The sequence below is a fragment of the Protomyctophum parallelum genome (genome assembly GCF_964188405.1).
Source record: "Protomyctophum parallelum genome assembly, chromosome: 3".
NCBI classification, from domain to species: Eukaryota; Metazoa; Chordata; class Actinopteri; order Myctophiformes; family Myctophidae; genus Protomyctophum; species Protomyctophum parallelum.
The window spans coordinates 34,565,905-34,586,224 of record NC_139698.1 but is presented as its reverse complement, the minus strand read 5'-3'; the positions used below and the strand labels follow the sequence as shown (position 1 = coordinate 34,586,224).

The 20,320-nt window shown below is 41.9% G+C and overlaps 1 protein-coding gene across 1 annotated transcript in view; it reads right to left on the bottom strand.

The window, feature by feature from the left end:
- The window catches only part of LOC310855938 (CUB and sushi domain-containing protein 3-like), a gene marked incomplete at its 5' end in the record, with an annotated part of 374,665 nt that overhangs the window by 195,728 nt on the left and 158,617 nt on the right, over positions 1–20,320 (bottom strand). Inside the window, 7 exons of the mRNA XM_083761135.1 lie at positions 474–668; positions 1,241–1,428; positions 7,073–7,211; positions 8,143–8,334; positions 10,926–11,128; positions 12,018–12,144; positions 13,842–14,033. Coding sequence (XP_083617261.1) covers positions 474–668; positions 1,241–1,428; positions 7,073–7,211; positions 8,143–8,334; positions 10,926–11,128; positions 12,018–12,144; positions 13,842–14,033 — 1,236 coding nt within the window. The remainder of the gene's footprint in view (positions 1–473; positions 669–1,240; positions 1,429–7,072; positions 7,212–8,142; positions 8,335–10,925; positions 11,129–12,017; positions 12,145–13,841; positions 14,034–20,320) is intronic.

Sequence of the window (20,320 nt, the reverse complement as noted above, 5' to 3'; positions counted from 1 at the left end):
TGGAAGACGGATTGCGCATTTAGATACGTTGTGTTCACCTGCTTACAACCACAGATTAAATGAGAGCATACATTCTATCTGCCACACAAATTCCCCTTTTTGCAATTTACTCCGATTTTGCTAATTATAATTACAACATTTTTGTAAGAAATAACCACCTTGAAATCTCTTTTTGTGTTGCATTGTGTGAAATCTTGTATCTTGAAACATGGAACATTACAGTATCTCTCCCCCCCCCCCCCCCCCCAACTAGCTACTATACTAATGCAGGTCAGAATGTACCAATTCATGATGTATTGCTGTTGGTTTAAATTAGCTATTGAAACCTGATTTATACTTAATAGCTGGCAGTGCATTGCACCAAAAATAGCAGATCTACAAGCAAGATTGGCTGTTTTCGGTGTGCGACGCAACCAAGTACAACTCAAGCTTTAAGAGAAAAGTGTTAGCAAAGTGACAGTGTTGTCCCTCACCTTGACAGCTGGGTTTGGTCCTGTCCCACTCAGGTCTCTTGCTGTTGCCCATGATGCATGTCAGAGTGGAGTGCCCCTCCAGCAGGTAGCCAGGCTCACAGTGGAATGTCACCATGGACCCCAGTTTGTAGTCTGCCCCGATTCTAGTGCCATTCATCACGTTCCCTGGATCAAAACATGCTTCCCGCAGTTTCGCTGCCAAAGGAAAGAACAAAGAGTTTAGGACCTCCAATGATCCAAGAAGAGTGGCCTTCTAATTTCAAGGATGAAAAAGAAAAGTGTAACAAAATTGAGCTAGCCTGGTAAAACCACTCCCCCTGCTGGACAACATTTGCATTCTGCCAGAAGGGAGTCTGGTGTCTCTCGAGCAGAGACGATGTACTCCGGACCAAATCAGACCTGGAGCGATATGCAGCCGTATGCGGCCGCTAGAGGCGGGATCAACGTGAGACTGATGACATATTGAAGCTGTACCACAGCATAAATGTAAACACAACCTAACAAGACTACAAATTATTATGGAGATATCAGATTGTTGTCCCGCTGCTTCTGGTTCATCGTTTCTGCTTGAGAGATCCCAGATGCAGGCAGGAGGAGACATTAGTTGCATAACATCCTTCCAATTGCAAATTCTCGCATACATATACAACACACATCCAACTAAATCCCACTGCAACATCAGAACCGATTTCAGTCATCCATACACATAATCTTTTGCATTATAATGCATGGCAGAATCCCACTTGAGAGACAGACCCCACAACTACCTTTGTATTCCAAGTGAAAGCCAGTGTAGCTCACTGAGCCATCACTACGGAACGCCAAGTGCATAAAGTTGGAAGTGCTCTCAATCTTCTCTGGAAGTTTGCTGTCTTGAAAGCTACCAATTAGATGACTGTTGCTGTCTGACCCATCGTAGATGTACAGGAAGTCATAGTTGGGCTCAATGCTAAAGCTGTGGTAAACAAAACAAAATGAACAAACAAGTTATTGTGCTCAGTCTTCTCAGATTGTGCAAGATGTTTAGATTGTAAGATTCAAAGACTACAGTATTTGTCATGTACAGTATGCCTGAGACTACAGTATTTGTCACGTATGCCTGAGCAGTGAAATGTTGGTGAGGCAGACTCCAGAATGTGCAACCCATGCATTACGTAAGCAATATTACACTCGAGGGTGTGGTTTAACGTGATTATTGCCACGACAGTGATGCGGTAAGGAACGAGACAAAGTCGAGTTCCGCAAGCATCACTGAAGTTACCCTTAAAACTAAGAAAATCGCTTTTTTAATTTTTTATGACAGACCACAAATGTCCCAGGAAACTAGCTAGCTAGTTAGAAACTAGCTAACCGAGTTTGCTAGCGCTCTGGGAAAACAGAGCAGCTGAATTCTTTGTTTTGATTAGGTGGTGAATGGTGCTGGTTTGAATAATAATAATAATGAGGCAGAGGCATTTTAAAATTTACTTTTTTGCAGATGGATTCCAAGATTGTATATTATAAAGTAATAAAGGGACGCTCGGGTGGCGCAGTGGTAAAGTGCCTGCCCACCACCGCAGAGTCTGGGGGTTTGAATCCACTGCAGTGCATCCGGCTTTGAGGGAAGCCAGGCTGGGAGGATGATATTTGTCACCGTACTCCGTACTGGGGCTGTACCTGTGAGCAGGGAGTGTTGGGTGGGAGGTGAGCGAGTAGGATATAGCAGTGACAATGTGTGTGGGGAGAAATGTATTCACTAAAACTATTACTTTAGGCCCAGGCCGTAGCGTAACGGTCTGGGCACCGGACTGGTGATCCAGTCGCGGTGTGCCGCGGGTTCGACTCCCGGACCCGACACGGCCTTTACCGCATGTCATCCCCCCATCTCTCTCCCGTTTCCTGTCAGCCTACTTTCTATCCCTTAAAAAATCAATAAAGGCGTAAGCCGCAAAAAAAATATCTAAAAAAAAAAAAAAAAAAACTATTACTTTACTACTATGTATTACTTTACTACTAAAATTGGGGAGAACAGGGAGTAAAAGGCAAAAATATAATATTACTCAAGTAATAAAGTGTAATCTAAAAACCTAATAATTTTGGTGAGTAACCAATACCACTAATAGGATATTATTATTATAATAGGATTTTCTTTTTTGCATAGCATGCACCACAGTGCTATAGCAGTGAGTCATGCCAGGCGATTTGCTTTTCCCCTCCAGACAAAGATAAAGAACATAACAAAAAAAGTATCTCTCCCAAGAGGTATAAAGAGATTAAATTGTTGTGACACCGCAGTAGCACAAAATCTTCCCAGAAGGCAATGGCTATGCAGTGTGAAAAGATCGTTTCATATTGTAGTGCTGTATATCAAATCACATACTGCAGTGACAGAGAGAGAGAGAGAGAGAGAGAGAGAGAGAGAGAGAGAGAGAGAGAGAGCATTTGTTTTCAAAATAATGAGCTTGGTTTATGACAGAAATGTAAATAGCTTGGAGATAATTGCATTTGAGTTGAATCAAGGCAACTCCAATTTACTATCATAACTATATCCTTTCATTTTGCACTCCCATGAGAGAAAGCAGTGTTGTGCTAACTCTATTAGGCTAGGCTGCGCTCACACATAAGAGACAGGGGTGTCTTCTCTGTGTCTCCTGTCTCCTCTGTGTCAGACAGCTCACAATTCATTTGCAATGGGAGTTCCGTGGTACAGTATTTACGAGACAACATTGTTGGATGGGGGGGGGGACAGGGACAGGGTTGTCTCGTCAAAACCACGTGACTCCCATTGAAAATTAATTGCGAGCTGTCCGAGTCCGACACACAGAGGAGACAGGAGACACAGAGAAGACACTCTCTTATGTGTGACCAGAGCCTCAGCGATTTGAAGGACAACGTCTGAAAAGATACATGCTGCATTTCTCTTCATCACATCAAGAAGAAGGAGCAAGAGAAGGGTGTGCAGTTAACACAACTGCGCCCTTTCCACACAACCCAAAAAGAGTTGACCATGAATTTTATGTTCTTCAAAAGTCACTCATAGGGAGGGCAGCCTATAAAAGGTGCACTCAGGCCTGTCTGTGTGCCAGCACTGGCAGAGTGGCAGCCATGGTGCTGAGCATTCAGATTTAATAATGTAAAGCAAATTAGTATCATTCAGCATAGGACATCGTGTGGGCTCTTACACAATTATTTTTTTCCCTCCACATCTCAGTGGAAGTTGAAGGAAGGCTATCTCTTGACCCAATGGTCATGAGCAATGCTGCCTTTTCCTCTATCACAGCACACACCTGGACACTACTGTAATTCTGGCCCTCTGCATTTGGCCAGCTCTACTAAATACTTAAGAGTTTATAGCCGGTTCCACCACAGAAGTCGGACGATTCTGTGACCCAAGCAAAAGTTGTGCACATGTACTGAGAGGTGTACTTAAGCTTGGTTTGAGGAACACTACTGAATCATACATTACTTTTAAGTATACAACAACATACTCAGAGCATGTCATCTGAGGTCATGTTGCCAGTGTCATAGTCATGATTCTCAAACTTGAATTACATTTTTTATTCAAGGACCACGCAGCAACACGGGGGTGGGGGTGGTACCGTTCCTATATCCTATCATGAACAGAAATTGTCACTTATTGAGCCAAGCAAGCCACAAGACAAGCTCGTTCTGAAGGACATAAAAAAGAAAATAGGTTGTCTGTCATGCCATGGACAAACCAAGGACAGTATCGATTGGTGAATGGTTCAGAACAACCGCCGATGGACAGCGACAGGCCATGTGTGCTGTGACCCAGCACCATTCTCTTTTATATGTGGAAATAAAACACCCAAGAGAGCAAAGCAGCATGCAGAGCTGCCACCTGACTCTCAGTCTCCAGAGGCAGTAGGTTTGTAGTTAAGCCATTACCAACACAGAACAACACAGAAAGCACATATATATAGACGCACTGTGAGGTCATAGCCCTGGCCTGGACTGAAGTGTTTTACGCACATTCTCCATTTACAGTCCTTACAGCGGCTTACGCCTTAATGTTCAGATTACAAATATAAAGTGCTCACCCCAGGGCCATGAATGTTACAATTCTGCTAGGGTGGGAATAAGTACAGGTATCTTCCATAATAATATTATGGAAGATACCTGTACTTGAACAATATTATTGTTCAATAGAAAGCAATGTTTAATCAGTTTCTGGCCATGCGCTTTCAACTATGCGCCCCTATCGGTTGGTGCATTATAACTCTGATAAAATGTCCACCGATACGGGTACTTTTAAAGTAGAATTCCATACTAAAAGGCTTTCTTACCTTTCTTTGTAGTTGTTATGTCCCCACCAAAGAGGTCCAGGTGTTTTTTTGTGCAAAAGCTCCTGATTGGCTATTTCCCCTACCATAAGCCCTCAATGAATTGCATTGAATTGAATGGGAATTGAATGGGGCTATGGGGTGTTGTGCTAATTCGCTTATTTCCATCGCTCAAAATTATAATTTCTTTGTATACATCCTCTCTTCATAATGTAAATAATATCCCAAGCGGCACACTTTACTACTGCTTTCGATGGAAATAAGTGAACTAGCATAACACCCCATAGCCCCATTCAATTCCCATTCAATCCAATGCAATTCATTGAGGGCTTATGGTAGGGAAAATAGCCAATACGTTTTTGCACAAAAAAACACCTGGACCTCTTTGGTGGGGACGTAACGACTACAAAGAAAGGTAAGAAAGATAAGAAAGCATTCTAGCATGGAATTCTCCTTTAACCACGTTAACGTTCTAAATTGGAAAAGTGCATAAAACAGGTTGAAGTTCCGCCATGACAGACGAGTGCCATGTGAACCATGGCTAAATTGTCTCGTATACGTAATAATAAGTCAACTTTCCGAGGGCGAGTGTTCCAGATGTCCTTCTGGTGGATTTTTCTTGGCTGTCAATATTTCTATCATCCAACAAATCGCTTTACAATTTAGGCATTTAGCAGACGCTCTTAACCCAGAGCGATTTACATTAAGCACGAACAAAACAGCATGGGAATACATCACATAAAAACATTTATCATGAAACATGCTAAGAAAGTAACAGTGGAATATCTATATAATGAAACTATACATATAAACTATACATATATACTACTATGCTATACATGTACTATGACGTGCTACTGTATGACTACATACAATGCAATTATAGTGCTGTCTACATAACGTGAAAGTGATCCAAAGGATCGTATGCTATTATAACTCTATGGGGAAGACCATTTTGTTTACCCCGGGCTAAAACCGGATGTGACGTTTGTGGGTGTTCCTGTCTACGATCGTGTCAATGTATGGAAGAGTGATGTGTTGCTTGCCTTGAAGTCTCACTGCTGTAATCCCCCCTTTTCATTGAGTCAGAACTCTCTCAAATCTCGCTCATTTTTTACATTTCAAAGTGCTGTGTGATCATCAAAATTCAAGATTTCATTTGATATGTCTCTACGCCATCTAAACGCCATTTGCTGCGCTATGTGGTGATGAAACTGAATGAGCAAATGGAATCGCGCACAATGGCTGGCACAACTTAAGTCAAATAACTTCTTTGACTAGACATAAATACAATGGACAGCACAAGGAAGTGATAGGCACTCACTTCTGCTGATTATAGGAAAATTACAAAGAGATGCATATAGGAGAATAAGGAGAGATGATCAGATGAAGCAGCCCGACTCTGGACATCTCCATTGCAGGCGCGAGGTGCGCACCATACAGCTTACTGGTGCTTTTAAACTCCACTATGCGCCTTCCCAAATGTGTGTGACCAAAATAGCGTGCCAACACGCCTATGACCACACCTCTAGGCGCAAATACCGGTGTCGGCATAATAGATAGCGGGTGACGCTGGACCAAAATACCATTTAGGGACAGAGCAAGCTCCTATACTCGTAATCTTCAGGCAGCGGCTGACTTGCGGGCCGTGTCGCGGGTAACGGCGGCGACGAAATCGAAGCCCACAGTGTATAAAACTAAATGGATCCTTATTTGTCCATTTGCTTCCTATTGGTATACTATTGGTATATCGCTATACAATTATTTATTTACTTGGTCCCCCTGGAACTATTGGACCATTAAACTCATAATTCAGTCTCTAAAAGCTCAACAGGAGATTCTAGCAACGAAATCTTCCAGCTTTCGTTGCTAAAACCAGGCGGAAGAAAAAAAAACTTTACAGAAGCAATCCAAGTCTTTAGTGCGGCACTTGATATTGAGGTGGAGGCATGATTGGTTTTGAAAGTAGTCAGTGTAGTTTTGTTACTACATTGTATTTTATAGAGTCCTCAGACAAATTGTTCAGAAGGCAGATCTCATATTATCTGGAAACACAAAACTACTGGACCATAATGCTGACCTACTGCTCCAGTGCATTTAATCTGATGCCATGGCTCAGTGTCCTCCACAAAGTCCTTGTTTTAATCATCGACGTGTGTGACATTTTTCATGACTCTAAATGCCTGTACACCAGTAACATCCTAATAATACATTTATTACGATTAACTGTTCGAACATCAATGATTACACCAAGAACATCTAATTAGTGAATTGGACTAAAGAAAAGAACTACCGTATCATAGCACCACCGCTTACCTGATGAAAGCTAATGAGATGACATAGTCAGAGTGGACAGCAATGAGCCAGTCACAATCTTTGCTGTGCGGGTAGGGATGGGGGTAGTTTGGAGAAAGAATGAACCCAGAAGATCCTGTCACATTCCCTCCACAAGGAGCTTGAAAGGAAAATGAAGTAGATTTTAACAAAATGACATAATTATACATAATTTCCAGTAGTAATTATTGAGGGGAAAAACTGCAGTTTCCAGCCCATGTGGTTACGCTAATGTGTCTTCTAATGTAATGATAGGGTAAGAGCAATGAAAAGATAAGTAGCTAGTTATAAATACATATTTGACTACTTAATGTAGTTTTCTACAGCTTGAATACATTTTTTCCCACTGCCTGGTGTTGGGGAAATGGAAATATACAGTCAATATTTTAAGATGAAAAGAAAATCCTCAATGCAATTCAAAAGCACTGACAAGATTAGGGATTTTAAACTATCTTCCCTAATAGAAAGTTAATATTCATTACACATTAATAATAATTAATAAAAAGCTTGCCAATCTCCCAAACTATTGTTTTTATTATTTTTATCCACATCCATTAAACAGACTGGAACTCAACACCAATGATCCCATCAATAAGTAAGCTAATATAAGATAAACATGTACATAAAATAATGTCCCATGCCCAGTGCTCAGTTCTTCCCTGGCCAGAATTAATTACATTGATAATTGTTAAATTAATTAACTAACAGTTAAGCTGTGATGAAACAACATATTGGCTGACCTCAGCCCTTGATTAGCCACAGCGAGGATAACACTTGGCAACAGCTCAAGATGTGTCTCGAGTGCTTTCTGTTATCCTACATAATACCTGTATATCTTTTACGGGTTTGATAAGAAATACATTCTCTGATATAATAAGTTATAGAAAGTGCTCTCCATCTCTCACATGTATCATTTTTTACTCCTAATCCCTATACACTGCTCCTTCACTTCTGCCCCCATGTACTTTCCCACATCTCCCTCTCCACCGCTCCCTCTCTCTTTCCATCTCCTCCCCCCCTCTCTCGTCATTATTTTTCTTTCTCCCTCTCACCGATGCAGCTTGGTGGACTGGGTTGCCAGTAGTATCTATTTTCCACTTGGATGCAGGTGATTCTGCTCTCCCCCTGTAATTCGTATCCTGGATCACAGGAGAAGGTCACTGAATCGCCAGGCTCCCGCCCTTCTCCATTGCGACTGCCATTCATTGGCATACCTGGGTCCCTGCAGGCTGTCGCGAGCGAGCCTGAAGGACGGACATGCACGCACGCACGCACGCGCGCACACACACGCACACGCACACACACACACACACACACACACACACACACACACACACACACACACACACACACACACACACACACACACACACACATATAATATACACAACACCCACAGACGCAAGAGCCTACACACTAAAACACACATGATGCACACACAAACGTACAAAAGGGATTATTACATACCATGCAGCAGACAGCTGTCAAGCTCTAACTCTTGCTCAAACACAGTTAGAGAAAACAGCATAGTATTGACTGATCTCTGCAAGTGAATGCCTGTGATGCTCTCAAAGCAACAAATCCAAATGAGTAGTACAAATCATATCAATTCCTAGGTCATCCCTGTGGGTGCAGGTTTAGACTAGTTGAATGGTATACTGTATTATTTGAACTCAAAAATATATTTTCATATTATTTCTTTCAACTGTAGTTGAAAGAAATAACACAGAAAGAAACCCTCATTCTTTTATGAAAATCACATTTTAGCATGTGAAGACCTGGCTCTATTTACTGTAGCCACTGAAAACTAATCCAAGGCAAGGTCATTTTATTTGCATTGCACATTTCGACAACAAGGCAATGGGTCGCACACACCAAGACTGCATTTTAGTGCATCGAATGACAGACGTTTCGGCTATCCAGCCTTCATCAGTGTGGAGAGTTTGTGAATGTCAGTCTCTTTTTTTCTGCCTTTATTGATAGTATGAAAGTACCTGTATGTATGTCAGTCTCTTTTAAGGGAGTGGTGAAAGTGTGCAGGTGCACATAATCACCATTGTCACCACTCCCTTAAAAGAGACTGACGTTCACAAACTCTCCACACTGATGAAGGCTGGATTGCCGAAACGTCTGTCATTCGATGTTATAAACTTATAAAGAATAAAAACTAAAATGCAGTCTTGGTGTGTGCGACCCATCACCTTTCTTACAATGTTGATTTGAAAGGGTAATGCACAAGTCAGAGAGGTGGTCACAAGAAAAAAACAACAAGGCAATACAATGTGTTTTACACAGAACATCAAGCAAAAGAAACAAAATTATAAAATGTCATGTGGATGGATAAAACAAAAGTATTTTGTTTTTTTACATGAAACAGGACATAATAAAAAATAAATATAACTTAATCAAAGTAAAATCAAACAGAAAGGTCTTTAGCTGTGTTTTAAAATAAATACAGAGTGACAGCAGCCCTGTCGTTTTCTGGAAATTGGTTCCAGATGGGTGGTGCAATGAAAATGAAGAAAATAACCTTTCCCAGATATCTCTGCGATAATGTAGCCCTAAAGCTTTAGACCAACATTAGTATTTTGAAATCAATTATTTAATACACAGGGGGCCAGTGTAAGGATTTAATAACTTGAGTGATATCATCCAATGTCTTGGAATTAGAAGAACATAAGCAGCAGCATGGAAAAGTTTGTCTAGGTCCTGCTGAGACATAAGTCTTTTAACCTGTGCTATATGTTTTAGGTGAGGCTGACTTTGTGATTGTTTAAGGTGGGTGTCTAAATTCAGGTCCATGACTACACCAAGGTCTTTGACTTGACTAGAGGTTCTAACTTCTAATCTTAACATTACCGATTGGATCTGGGTGCTCGACTTTTAATCTGTCTTTCTTGGCTCCAAAAACGATTACTTCAGTTTTTATTTGTTTAATTGAAGAAAGTATAATGCCACATCCAATTCTTGATTTGTTTAATGCATTTAGTCAGTGTTTGTATTGGACCATATAGTCCTCTGGTCATACGGTTATGTAGATTTGTGTATCTTATTTTGTTGTTTTCCATAATCTGAGGTAGTCGCCTAGTCGGAGCATGTAGATATTGTAGACAATAGAGGCCGTCGAATGGATCCTTGCATGTATCTTTTGTAATTTATCAGATATGATTCAAACCAGTTTAGTACTGTGCCAGAAAGTCCCACCCAATTGTTCAGTCTGTATTGTGGTCGACCGTGTCAAATGCAGCATTGAGACCTAGCACTAAGATCTCCAATCACAACACAATTGCAGGTGCAATACATCTCGTATCCATTCAAAAATAAATGATCTCTACACAAACTTCACGGCTGAATGATCAATGAGGTATAATAGAACTGGCTGTGCGTGGGTGCATGGGTTAGAAGTTACCCATCAGCAAAACATGTGGACACAGCACACTGGAGACCATCCACAGCAGTGGACTGTGAAATGCCAGGGATTTGTGATAGCTTCACAACCGTTCAACCATAACAAAGATTAAGGCAAATACTGACAGATCAGAGTGAGATAACGAGATTGGAATTAAAAACCACTATACTTCAACTTGATAACTTGATATAACATGGAGATAAATAATGACAGATCATAAGATTAGGGGAAAATATAATTACTAGTGCACAGACGCAGGCTGTACAGTATGTGTTCTATTGACTACATGCATGCATTATATTTAGACTCATTTTACTCTCCATGTTGTCCTATAATAATAATAATAATAATAATAATAATAATAATAATAATAATAATAATAATAATAATAATAATAGTCAATGGTGGTAGTACAGTAATACTCACTGGAGAAGTCGATGGCAAAGCCGGATTTGGTGATGTAGAAGTCAGTCTCAAACTGAATGGTGACCAAGTTGAGGGTGGAGTGGATCCCCTCCGGCAGCAATGAACCACTCACCTCCTTCAGAGACATCTCATTATCAGGAGGGCCATCCCACACCTTTAAGATGTCATGGGATGCCTCTGTGTCAAAGGCCAGGAACTGGAGACTGGATGAAGTGAAGAAAATAGATTATCTTTGATTTGGTATTGATTAGTTTGGTATTGGTTGGTCAGAGTGAGCCGTGGCCCAGGGTCAAATCAGTCAATCAATCTGGCTTTGGCTGGTTGTTTCATTTATTTTTATTATGCTGCTCTCTTTCACAGTTCTGCAGCTCCTTATTGATTCAAACCAACTCCTCAACAAAAGTGAAATGCCTGATGCAAAGTCAACATAAGAGTTCAGTCCAGTTGAAGTTCAGTGTAGATTAGGGAACATCAATCAATGTCTGTGAAAGTGAAACAAGCCATCAAGAGATAGCTAGAGCTTCTTGTAAGATGTAAGATTGAATTTATACAATCATACTTGTTTGCTTCAACATTTATGACCAAATGGGTTTTAATTCACTGTCGTGCTAACAGTTCTGCACCACAAAATGCTCTCACATAACTGGAACATCCCCTTGGGTGCTGTCAGTGTCTACAAAGTCACTGTCCCCATTCACTGATAATAGCTGCAGGCGGTTTCTCTTGATGACAGACATTTTGAGGATACTTAACAGAAATCTTTTAGATCACAGGCATGCGTTATGAAAGGCTTTTATTGAAAGAAAATGAATAAATAAAAAATACGCCCACTGGGACTCCATTCATGACCGATACGTAACCTAAGGTTTTCAGAAAAGCTTAGGTTAGGTTTTAGGAGGCGTTTTTAGAATCGGCCTCAGATCTAAATGGGTTAATTTAACTTTAACCTTTATGAATGTTCCCATACGAGAGTGTAAACGAGGTAGTAAATATTTAACCAAATTGTAGTTCAATATTTACACTCTCATTGCTGAATGAACATATTTAGCTGTGTATGTAGCATGTACATGCTGTGTAGGTATACGGTCATACCTGACGATGTTGCCAGAGTTGACCTCAATGGTCCAGGTGCACCTCAGGTTGTTATCATAAGGGAATGGATACCCAGGGGACAGGATACGACCTGTAGACTCACCCTTGAAACCTCCACCACACTCTGCTGTACTCACAACACACACACACACACACACACACACACACACACACACACACACACACACACACACACACACACACACACACACACACACACACACACACACACACACACACACACACACACACACACACACACACACACACACACACACACTTTAAAAAATGTAATATTATTTATGCCCAGTGCTGACAGAGAGAAAGACGGAGAGAGGTTGACAATGAATGCATGAGAAAGTGGGAGGGAGGAAGACAATGACACACGTCCATGGCTGCTGCATCTGACCATAGTTCTCTCTTTCTTTTCTACAACCAGGTAATTGCAGGAACTGCGACAAAGACTTCTTGCCTGACCGGAGACACTTAGGAATGCAAAACATGTTTTGCCTCCAAGTATGCCCTGCTAATGATGCCATTAATTAACTATACAGTCAGTGTAAACAAACTATACCGTCCGGGCCTTCAACTGTGGGCGCCGCTAAAATGTCAATGATGGAAGTAATATCATATCCTCTAATCTATGGTGTATTTCCCCTGGTTATCATTTGACTATCTATATTACAGAACAAACAGCACTTAATTAATGGGAAAATTGCATTAGATGGCGCTAATCAGCTTTAGAGAAGCAGCCAAATGTTAGACAGGAGCCTAGAGATGTGGCCTTGGCGAAAGATATGGACGCTCCACTTCTCATTCAACTCACAGAGACCAGGCTGACTATTAATATTGACCAATCAATAATCCAGCTCTGTTGAACAGTTAATCAATAGAGTGACAGAGCACCTTTTTTGTGATCAGCATTTGTGATCATATCGAACATACACTACTGCGGTGCCAAACCAAAGCTAATTCTTTCCCTTTGAGGAGGAAACCAGTGTCTCATCATTGGAAAAGGCAGAAGGACACAGTGGCATTTAAAGTGCAATTCTGCACATGTCCGGAATTTGTAAATCATTTTTACCCTAATCCATCACTGCTAGACATCGGTATACAGTCACTGCCTCACAACACCTTCCAGAATCGAGCAACATGCAGGTAATAGCTTCATCTTTTTTTTCCCCCTCTTTCTCACAGCAGCCTCTGAATATAAAAGCGCTACTGCACTGTACATATGATACAGTATGGCCACTCCTCCTTGTGCTACCAACTTTAAATAAATTACTACCTGTGCACTTTGTTATGCTTCTGGATCATGATTGATCAATGCCATGTTATGTTTAAATTACTGAAAACTCAATTAAAAGGTCAAAATAAAGGTCATATAAAGAGTGCTTCCAAATCATTCCAACACAGCGTTCTTATTTAATCTAATTATCTAGCTTTGGATGCAGAATTCCAGAATATTAACAGAGATCAATTATTCACAATAAAACATCAGAGGCATTTGTATTCTCTGACAAAAATGACAAGGCATGCAGTTTCTCTCAACACAGCCCAATTAAGAGGAAATCATGTAGGACCAAATCCTTAGGATAACACTGAGCATAGCAATGTTGACGGGGTACCTGGACTGAATAATAATATCAGCTGCCAAAGAGACTGGGAGACAGTGACAGAGAGGGTGACATAGGCAGAGAGGAAGGACAGACAGACAGACAGACAGACAGACAGACAGACAGACAGACAGACAGACAGACAGACAGACAGACAGACAGACAGACAGACAGACAGACAGACGAAGAGATAAAGAGACAGGATTACCTATGCATGAGGGGAGATGGTTGTCCCATGCTCTTCTGTCTCCTGTCATGCACTTGAGTATGCCACTGCCGTGCAGGGTGTAACCTTGGTCACAAGCGTACGTGATGGCACTGCCTGCAAAGTGACCCTGGTCACTGACTTTGAAGCCAAACTGTGGAACGCCAGGTTCGTCACAGTGGGAAAGCTCAAAACCTGGATAAATAAAGAAATGGGAAAGAAGAAGAAGAATGCAGCGATGGGAATGGTGGTGGGCGGTGGTGTCAAAGAACAGTCCATAGGCTGTATTTTCGTACATGCTAAACCCCTTATCTCTATACTACTTTGCCTTATTTATTATTTTGAAAAATTAACCACTCTACAGTACATTGACACGTTGTGAGCTTGTAGAAAAGTAGTTTAAGGAAGGGGCTTTAGCATGGATGAAAATAGAGCCCCATATCTTTTTACATTCCAAGAGAGTACAGACACATAATACACACATCGAACCATTTGCCAGCATTTAAAACCGGAATTTACACTGGGGAGCCTCCATAATCCCCTTTTTTATCTGTATTGTGAAGACTTATTGATTGAGTAATGACAATTAATTTCCGGTTGAACACAGATGAGGACTGGACGTAAAGTCCCATTATATTACTTGGTAATAAAATACTCTTTCTGGATAGAGAGAACAATTAGGCCTCCACAATTAAGTGTTCAATTGAGTGTAGACATTTACCAGGGGTGAGAAATAGTGCAGCCATTCATAGTGGTTTCGTGCGAGGCAGAACAAAATAAAATAAAATATACACACAGAAACGAGAAAATGTTCCTATAACTCTTTAACTCGGCGTGGTTGATCTTGACCGTGGTGGCCTTTGTATCGTTCAGGCAGTAAATGTAAGAGAGTTCTGCTATGCGGCAACACCCACCGCATAAAAACCCGGCAGCTGTGATTTATGCTCCCCTCTCGCGGCGAGTCCCTTGCCCATGCCAGATGTTATGGCAGTATTACAAGTGTCATGCCCAGTATAAATCTCTGATGGTTACTGCTCACATTTAGAAAATTACCTCAGCACATTTGGTAGAAGAGTCATGAAAACATGATCAGATTTCATGTTCAGACAAGATTTAAGTTGCCCATAGTGCTCCCCGCCTGCCCTACTTGCTTTTCAGTCAAACCTCTCGGGCAAAAAAATGGCAATTTATTCTGGTTTGAAAGACCCAGTAATACTGAAGCAGAGAGAAGGAGCTATTTACCTTGTGCAGTTGTTGGAAAGGTCAAACTGAAGATGAAATGTAATTATGTAATACATAATTAGGAGCAATTGGGTTCTAATAATTGTGAATGCAATTTGTAACTAGAAATGCACTCTGTCAAGCTGCCAAATTGCGCTTTGCACACAAGTAGGCCATGAATGGGGCAACCTACTGCTGACTCCTGTCAACTTACTGTCCGCCCCAATTTAAAATATAAGAAATAACGACTTAAGCCATAAACAAACATTTAAAATAAAACTTACACCAATAGAAAACAAATGTATTTTCTTACAACAATTTTAATAGTTACGTCATCAGCCAAGCGACGCCACCAAAAATACACAATCCCTAATTGGCCAAGCGACACCACCAAAAATACACAATCCCTGCTTGGCTGAGCGATGCCACCGACATACACAGCCGATTACAGTGCTTGCGCGCTCTGCTCGCGCAAGTAATTAATCCATAATTTGCACTGAATGAGGTTGCATTTAAATTCTGAATATTAAAAATAAAATAATGTTTGACTGGATTTTTTTTTTTTTTTAATACAAATTATATATAATCACAGAGCCATTTGCCTGATCCAATCTACAATGTGTGCCGTGGAGTCTCGCTGGGCCGCCAAACAGGTAAGCACTACAGCGAGGCAAGCCAGTGCCGTACAGAGTTCAGCACCAAGGACAGTGCCTCCACCTGGGGCCATTTTCAAATAAATCACCCCATGTATGAATCCCCTTGGAACTCCATCTAGAAAAATGAATAGGACGTTCCTCCAACAACAGACCTTCTTGATTATTGAATATTGGGGAAAACAGATTCCATTTCAAATCAATCTTGCACATTTTTTCAGCTGCTCTCCACACTACCACTACTGGCCCAAAACGAATTTTGCATTGATTATTATGAATAGTTTGAATAAATAAGATCACTCAATTCGATAGGATGTACCAAACTCTCCTCAAGCTCTCGCCAAGAAACCTTCGTTGAGTCAAACCATCTTAAAAGAGGGTGAAGGCCCAATAGTAAAATTAGAAGTTGGGCAACGAAAGGCCGCCATCAGCTCTAGCTCAGGGAAAGTTTGAGGCGTGAATGTTTCCCGTTCCACACAAATTTAGATAAAGCAGAGTTAAGCTTAGTGTCATGCCTCTCGACGGAAAAGAGTATTTAGCATCATCTAGTGGTTGCTTTGAAGACTGCTGTCAGCTAATGTGTTCTAGTTTCCCTGTGTTGTTATTGGTAGCTGTGATCACATGTCACAAGCCTTTACTTCCTGGTCAGTAGTATGTTCTACAGATGTGACAGAATTATTGCATCTCTTGCCATCCACCTGTTTTGAGCCTTGGAGAAGCTTTGTCTGTGAGTTTATGTTATATGTTTCATCTTTGAGATGAAGTAATGATGCATATTTTGCTGTTCTATCTTACATTTGTGAGATTTATGGTCAATTGTCTACCATGCCTTTTGATATTACTTGTTTGTCATTTGTTTTTAGTTTCACAAATTGCTGGTAAAGCATTGTAAAGATTATGAAGAAGGGTGAAGTAAACAACCAACAATTCTACATCCACGTCTCGTCAAGTCTTTCAATGCCTAATACAAGTTCTGTTTAGCTATCTGTTACTCCGTGGAGCCACACACGGAGGAGACAGAATAGTGAAAAGACAGCATCACAGCGAGGCCATTACAGTCATTCTGGACAACAGGACAGCTGCTCTTCATCAACTGCCCTGACCCTACTTCAGACCCCCCTTCATGCAATAACTGGAGTACAGCATATGCAAGATGGACAACGAGGCAAACACAGGCAATGAACAGAAAGTTCGACCTCCAAGTTCATCTGAAACATCGTACGAAACAAGATCTCACGCTAGTTGTTCTACCAACTCTAGCTCAGGTAAATCATCAGCAAGCCTAGCAGCAGTTAAAGCACGTGTCAGAGCCGAAGCAGTATGTGCTCGCACCACCTTTGTTAAAAAAGAAACTGAGCTCATGGTCCAAAAAGCCCAGTTCGAGGCTGCTCTACTCACACTGAAGCAAGAGCAAGAGTGTGCAGCTGCCGTGGCTGAGGCTGAGTTTCTTGAATCAGCCGCTCTAGAACTGGGATCTCAAGCAAAACCCAACTCACTGAACATTGCATCAATCCACCACGAGTCTAGAGAGAAAAGAACAAGTGACTATGTTGAATGCCATTCCAGACTTGAGTCTATTGAGTTGTCACCGCCCCAATCTGAGTGTCACACTGCACCCGATCGGCCACATAATATCCCTCACACCCCTCCACCACAAGACATTAAGCAAATTCATAGTCATGTAACTAATGATAGAATGGGTTCCGCTTCGGCTTATGCCAAACACTCCTCCAGAGTACACAATATGACATCACAGTCATCTGTTCCTGACAACACAGGCATAAATGACTTTGCTATCTACATGGCTCGTCGCGAGATTGTGACCTCTGGGATGACCATCTTCGACGATCGTCCAGACAATTATTGGAGCTGGAAGTCAACCTTTGTGAATTTCATAAAAGGACTGAAAATCACCTGCAGGGAAGAGCTTGACCTTCTAACAAGGTGGTTGGGCTCCCAGTCATCAGAGCAGGTCAGGAGAATCAGAGCCGTTCATGTTAGTGACCCTGCTGCTGGGCTCAGGATGGCGTGGACGCGCCTTGATGGGACATATGGGTGTCCCGAGATTGTTGAGAAGGCTCTTTTAGACAAGCTTGAGAGGTTCCCCAAGATTAACAACAAAGAGCCCCTAAAATTGAGAGATCTTAGCGACCTGTTAAGGGAGTTGGAGTCAGCTAAATTAGAGGGCTATTTGACTGGACTCGCTTACTTGGATACACCTCGGGGTGTCAACCCTATAGTGGAGAAACTGCCATACGGGCTCCAAGAGAAATGGATGACACAAGGTAGTTTGTACAAGCTGAAGAATGAAGTTCAATTTCCACCGTTTTCATTCTTCACTGATTTTGTTTGCAGAGAGGCCCATATTCGTAATGATCCGAGTTTCACACTCAGTTCATCTGGCATGGCAGTAAAACCAGACAGCTATGTCAAAAGTTACACACACTCTAGAGATCAAGTGTCATCCCACAAAACAGAAATCATGCCAGAGCCATTAAACAAGTTTACAAAGACTGCCAGCAGTAACTTGGACATTAACAGGCAGTGTCCAATTCACAATAAACCCCATCCACTAATGCGATGCAGAGGCTTCAGAGCTAAGACACTGGAGGAACGCAAAACATTTCTGAAAGTGGGGTTTGTTTCAGATGCTGCTCCTCAACTCATCATGTGGCTAAAAACTGCAGAACGACCATTCAGTGCAACGAGTGTGACAGCAACGAACATGTCACAGCTCTTCATCCAGGACCAGCCCCATGGACCGCCATAGACTCTGACACAGAGCATGGCGGGGAGCAGAGAGAAGATGCTCCTGCCGAAATAGTCTCCAAATGTACAGAAGTACATGGCGGAACCAATACCTCTAAAATCTGTCTCATAAAGGTGTGTCCAGCAGGACAACCACACAGATCTGTAAAAGTCTATGCTGTACTTGATGACCAGAGTAACAGGTCTCTCGCTCGCCCTGAGTTCTTCGATCTGTTTGACTCTCATGGAGCAGATTCTCCCTACACACTGCGCACATGTGCTGGAGTGACACAGATGTCTGGCAGAAGAGGAGCTGGCTTTGTAGCTCAGACATTAGATGGAAGATCCGACGTGCTGCTTCCCACACTCGTAGAGTGCGACCATATCCCAGATGATAGGTCACAAATACCTACACCTGAGGCCGCCAAACGCCACTCTCACCTTAGGTGTGGCCGAGATCTAGTATCTGGTATGATCTAGATTCTCGGGGAGAGATGCCGAGGAGATAAGGCTGGTTTGCTTATCTTCTTGAGCCGCAGGATTGGCAGAGTTAGGTGTGGTGTCTAAGTCTACTGCTGATGCTATAATGATATCTTCCAGTTAGGTCCTGCGGTAGGCATATATTTATAGTTTCGGGACGTCGATAGTGATGTCACTCCTGACGTCCTGGTTGTGATGTCAGAGAGGCACTACGTTCCTTCGTAACATTAGGCCTATAGCTCATCTCATACCCAAACTCGACCCTAATGCACAGATTCTCCTCCTCCTTGGCCGGGACATCTTACAAGTCCACAAAGTAAGAGACCACCGGAATGGGCCAGACAACGCTCCTTATGCCCAACGACTAGACCTTGGCTGGGTTGTCATTGGAGACGTCTGTGTGGGCGCTGCTCACAAGCCAAATGGCGTCAGCACATACCGGACCAATGTTCTGGAAAATGGCCGCCACTCTCACTAGCATCTACCCTGGACAATTCCTTGCCTTATCTTTACAGTCTGTTAGACATTGATAGTGGTATTCTCTTTAATACCAGACGGGGAGTGTCATGCCTCTCGACGGAAAAGAGTATTTAGCATCATCTAGTGGTTGCTTTGAAGACTGCTGTCAGCTAATGTGTTCTAGTTTCCCTGTGTTGTTATTGGTAGCTGTGATCACATGTCACAAGCCTTTACTTCCTGGTCAGCAGTATGTTCTACAGATGTGACAGAATTATTGCATCTCTTGCCATCCACCTGTTTTGAGCCTTGGAGAAGCTTTGTCTGTGAGTTTATGTTATATGTTTCATCTTTGAGATGAAGTAATGATGCATATTTTGCTGTTCTATCTTACATTTGTGAGATTTATGGTCAATTGTCTACCATGCCTTTTGATATTACTTGTTTGTCATTTGTTTTTAGTTTCACAAATTGCTGGTAAAGCATTGTAAAGATTATGAAGAAGGGTGAAGTAAACAACCAACAATTCTACATCCACGTCTCGTCAAGTCTTTCAATGCCTAATACAAGTTCTGTTTAGCTATCTGTTACTCCGTGGAGCCACACACGGAGGAGACAGAATACTTAGTCTAATACTGTGATGGTGATGGCAATGGGAGCATAGAACATACAAAATTAACCCTTCATCTTTATGATTGATACTCGAGCTTGGAGAGAGTTGGGCAGTGATGACCATCTGCCAAAATCAAGACAGATTATATTCAGAGTAATTGTTTCCACCAGGCCGAAGGCATGGGGAGAGAATATGTTTTGCACTCCGTCCGTCCGTTGTGTGCGTGCGTCCGTCCGTCTATGTACAGCTAATCTCCCTGGATGCCAACAATAAACCTCTGGCCCAAATTTTCCAGAACAGCCTGTTATAGC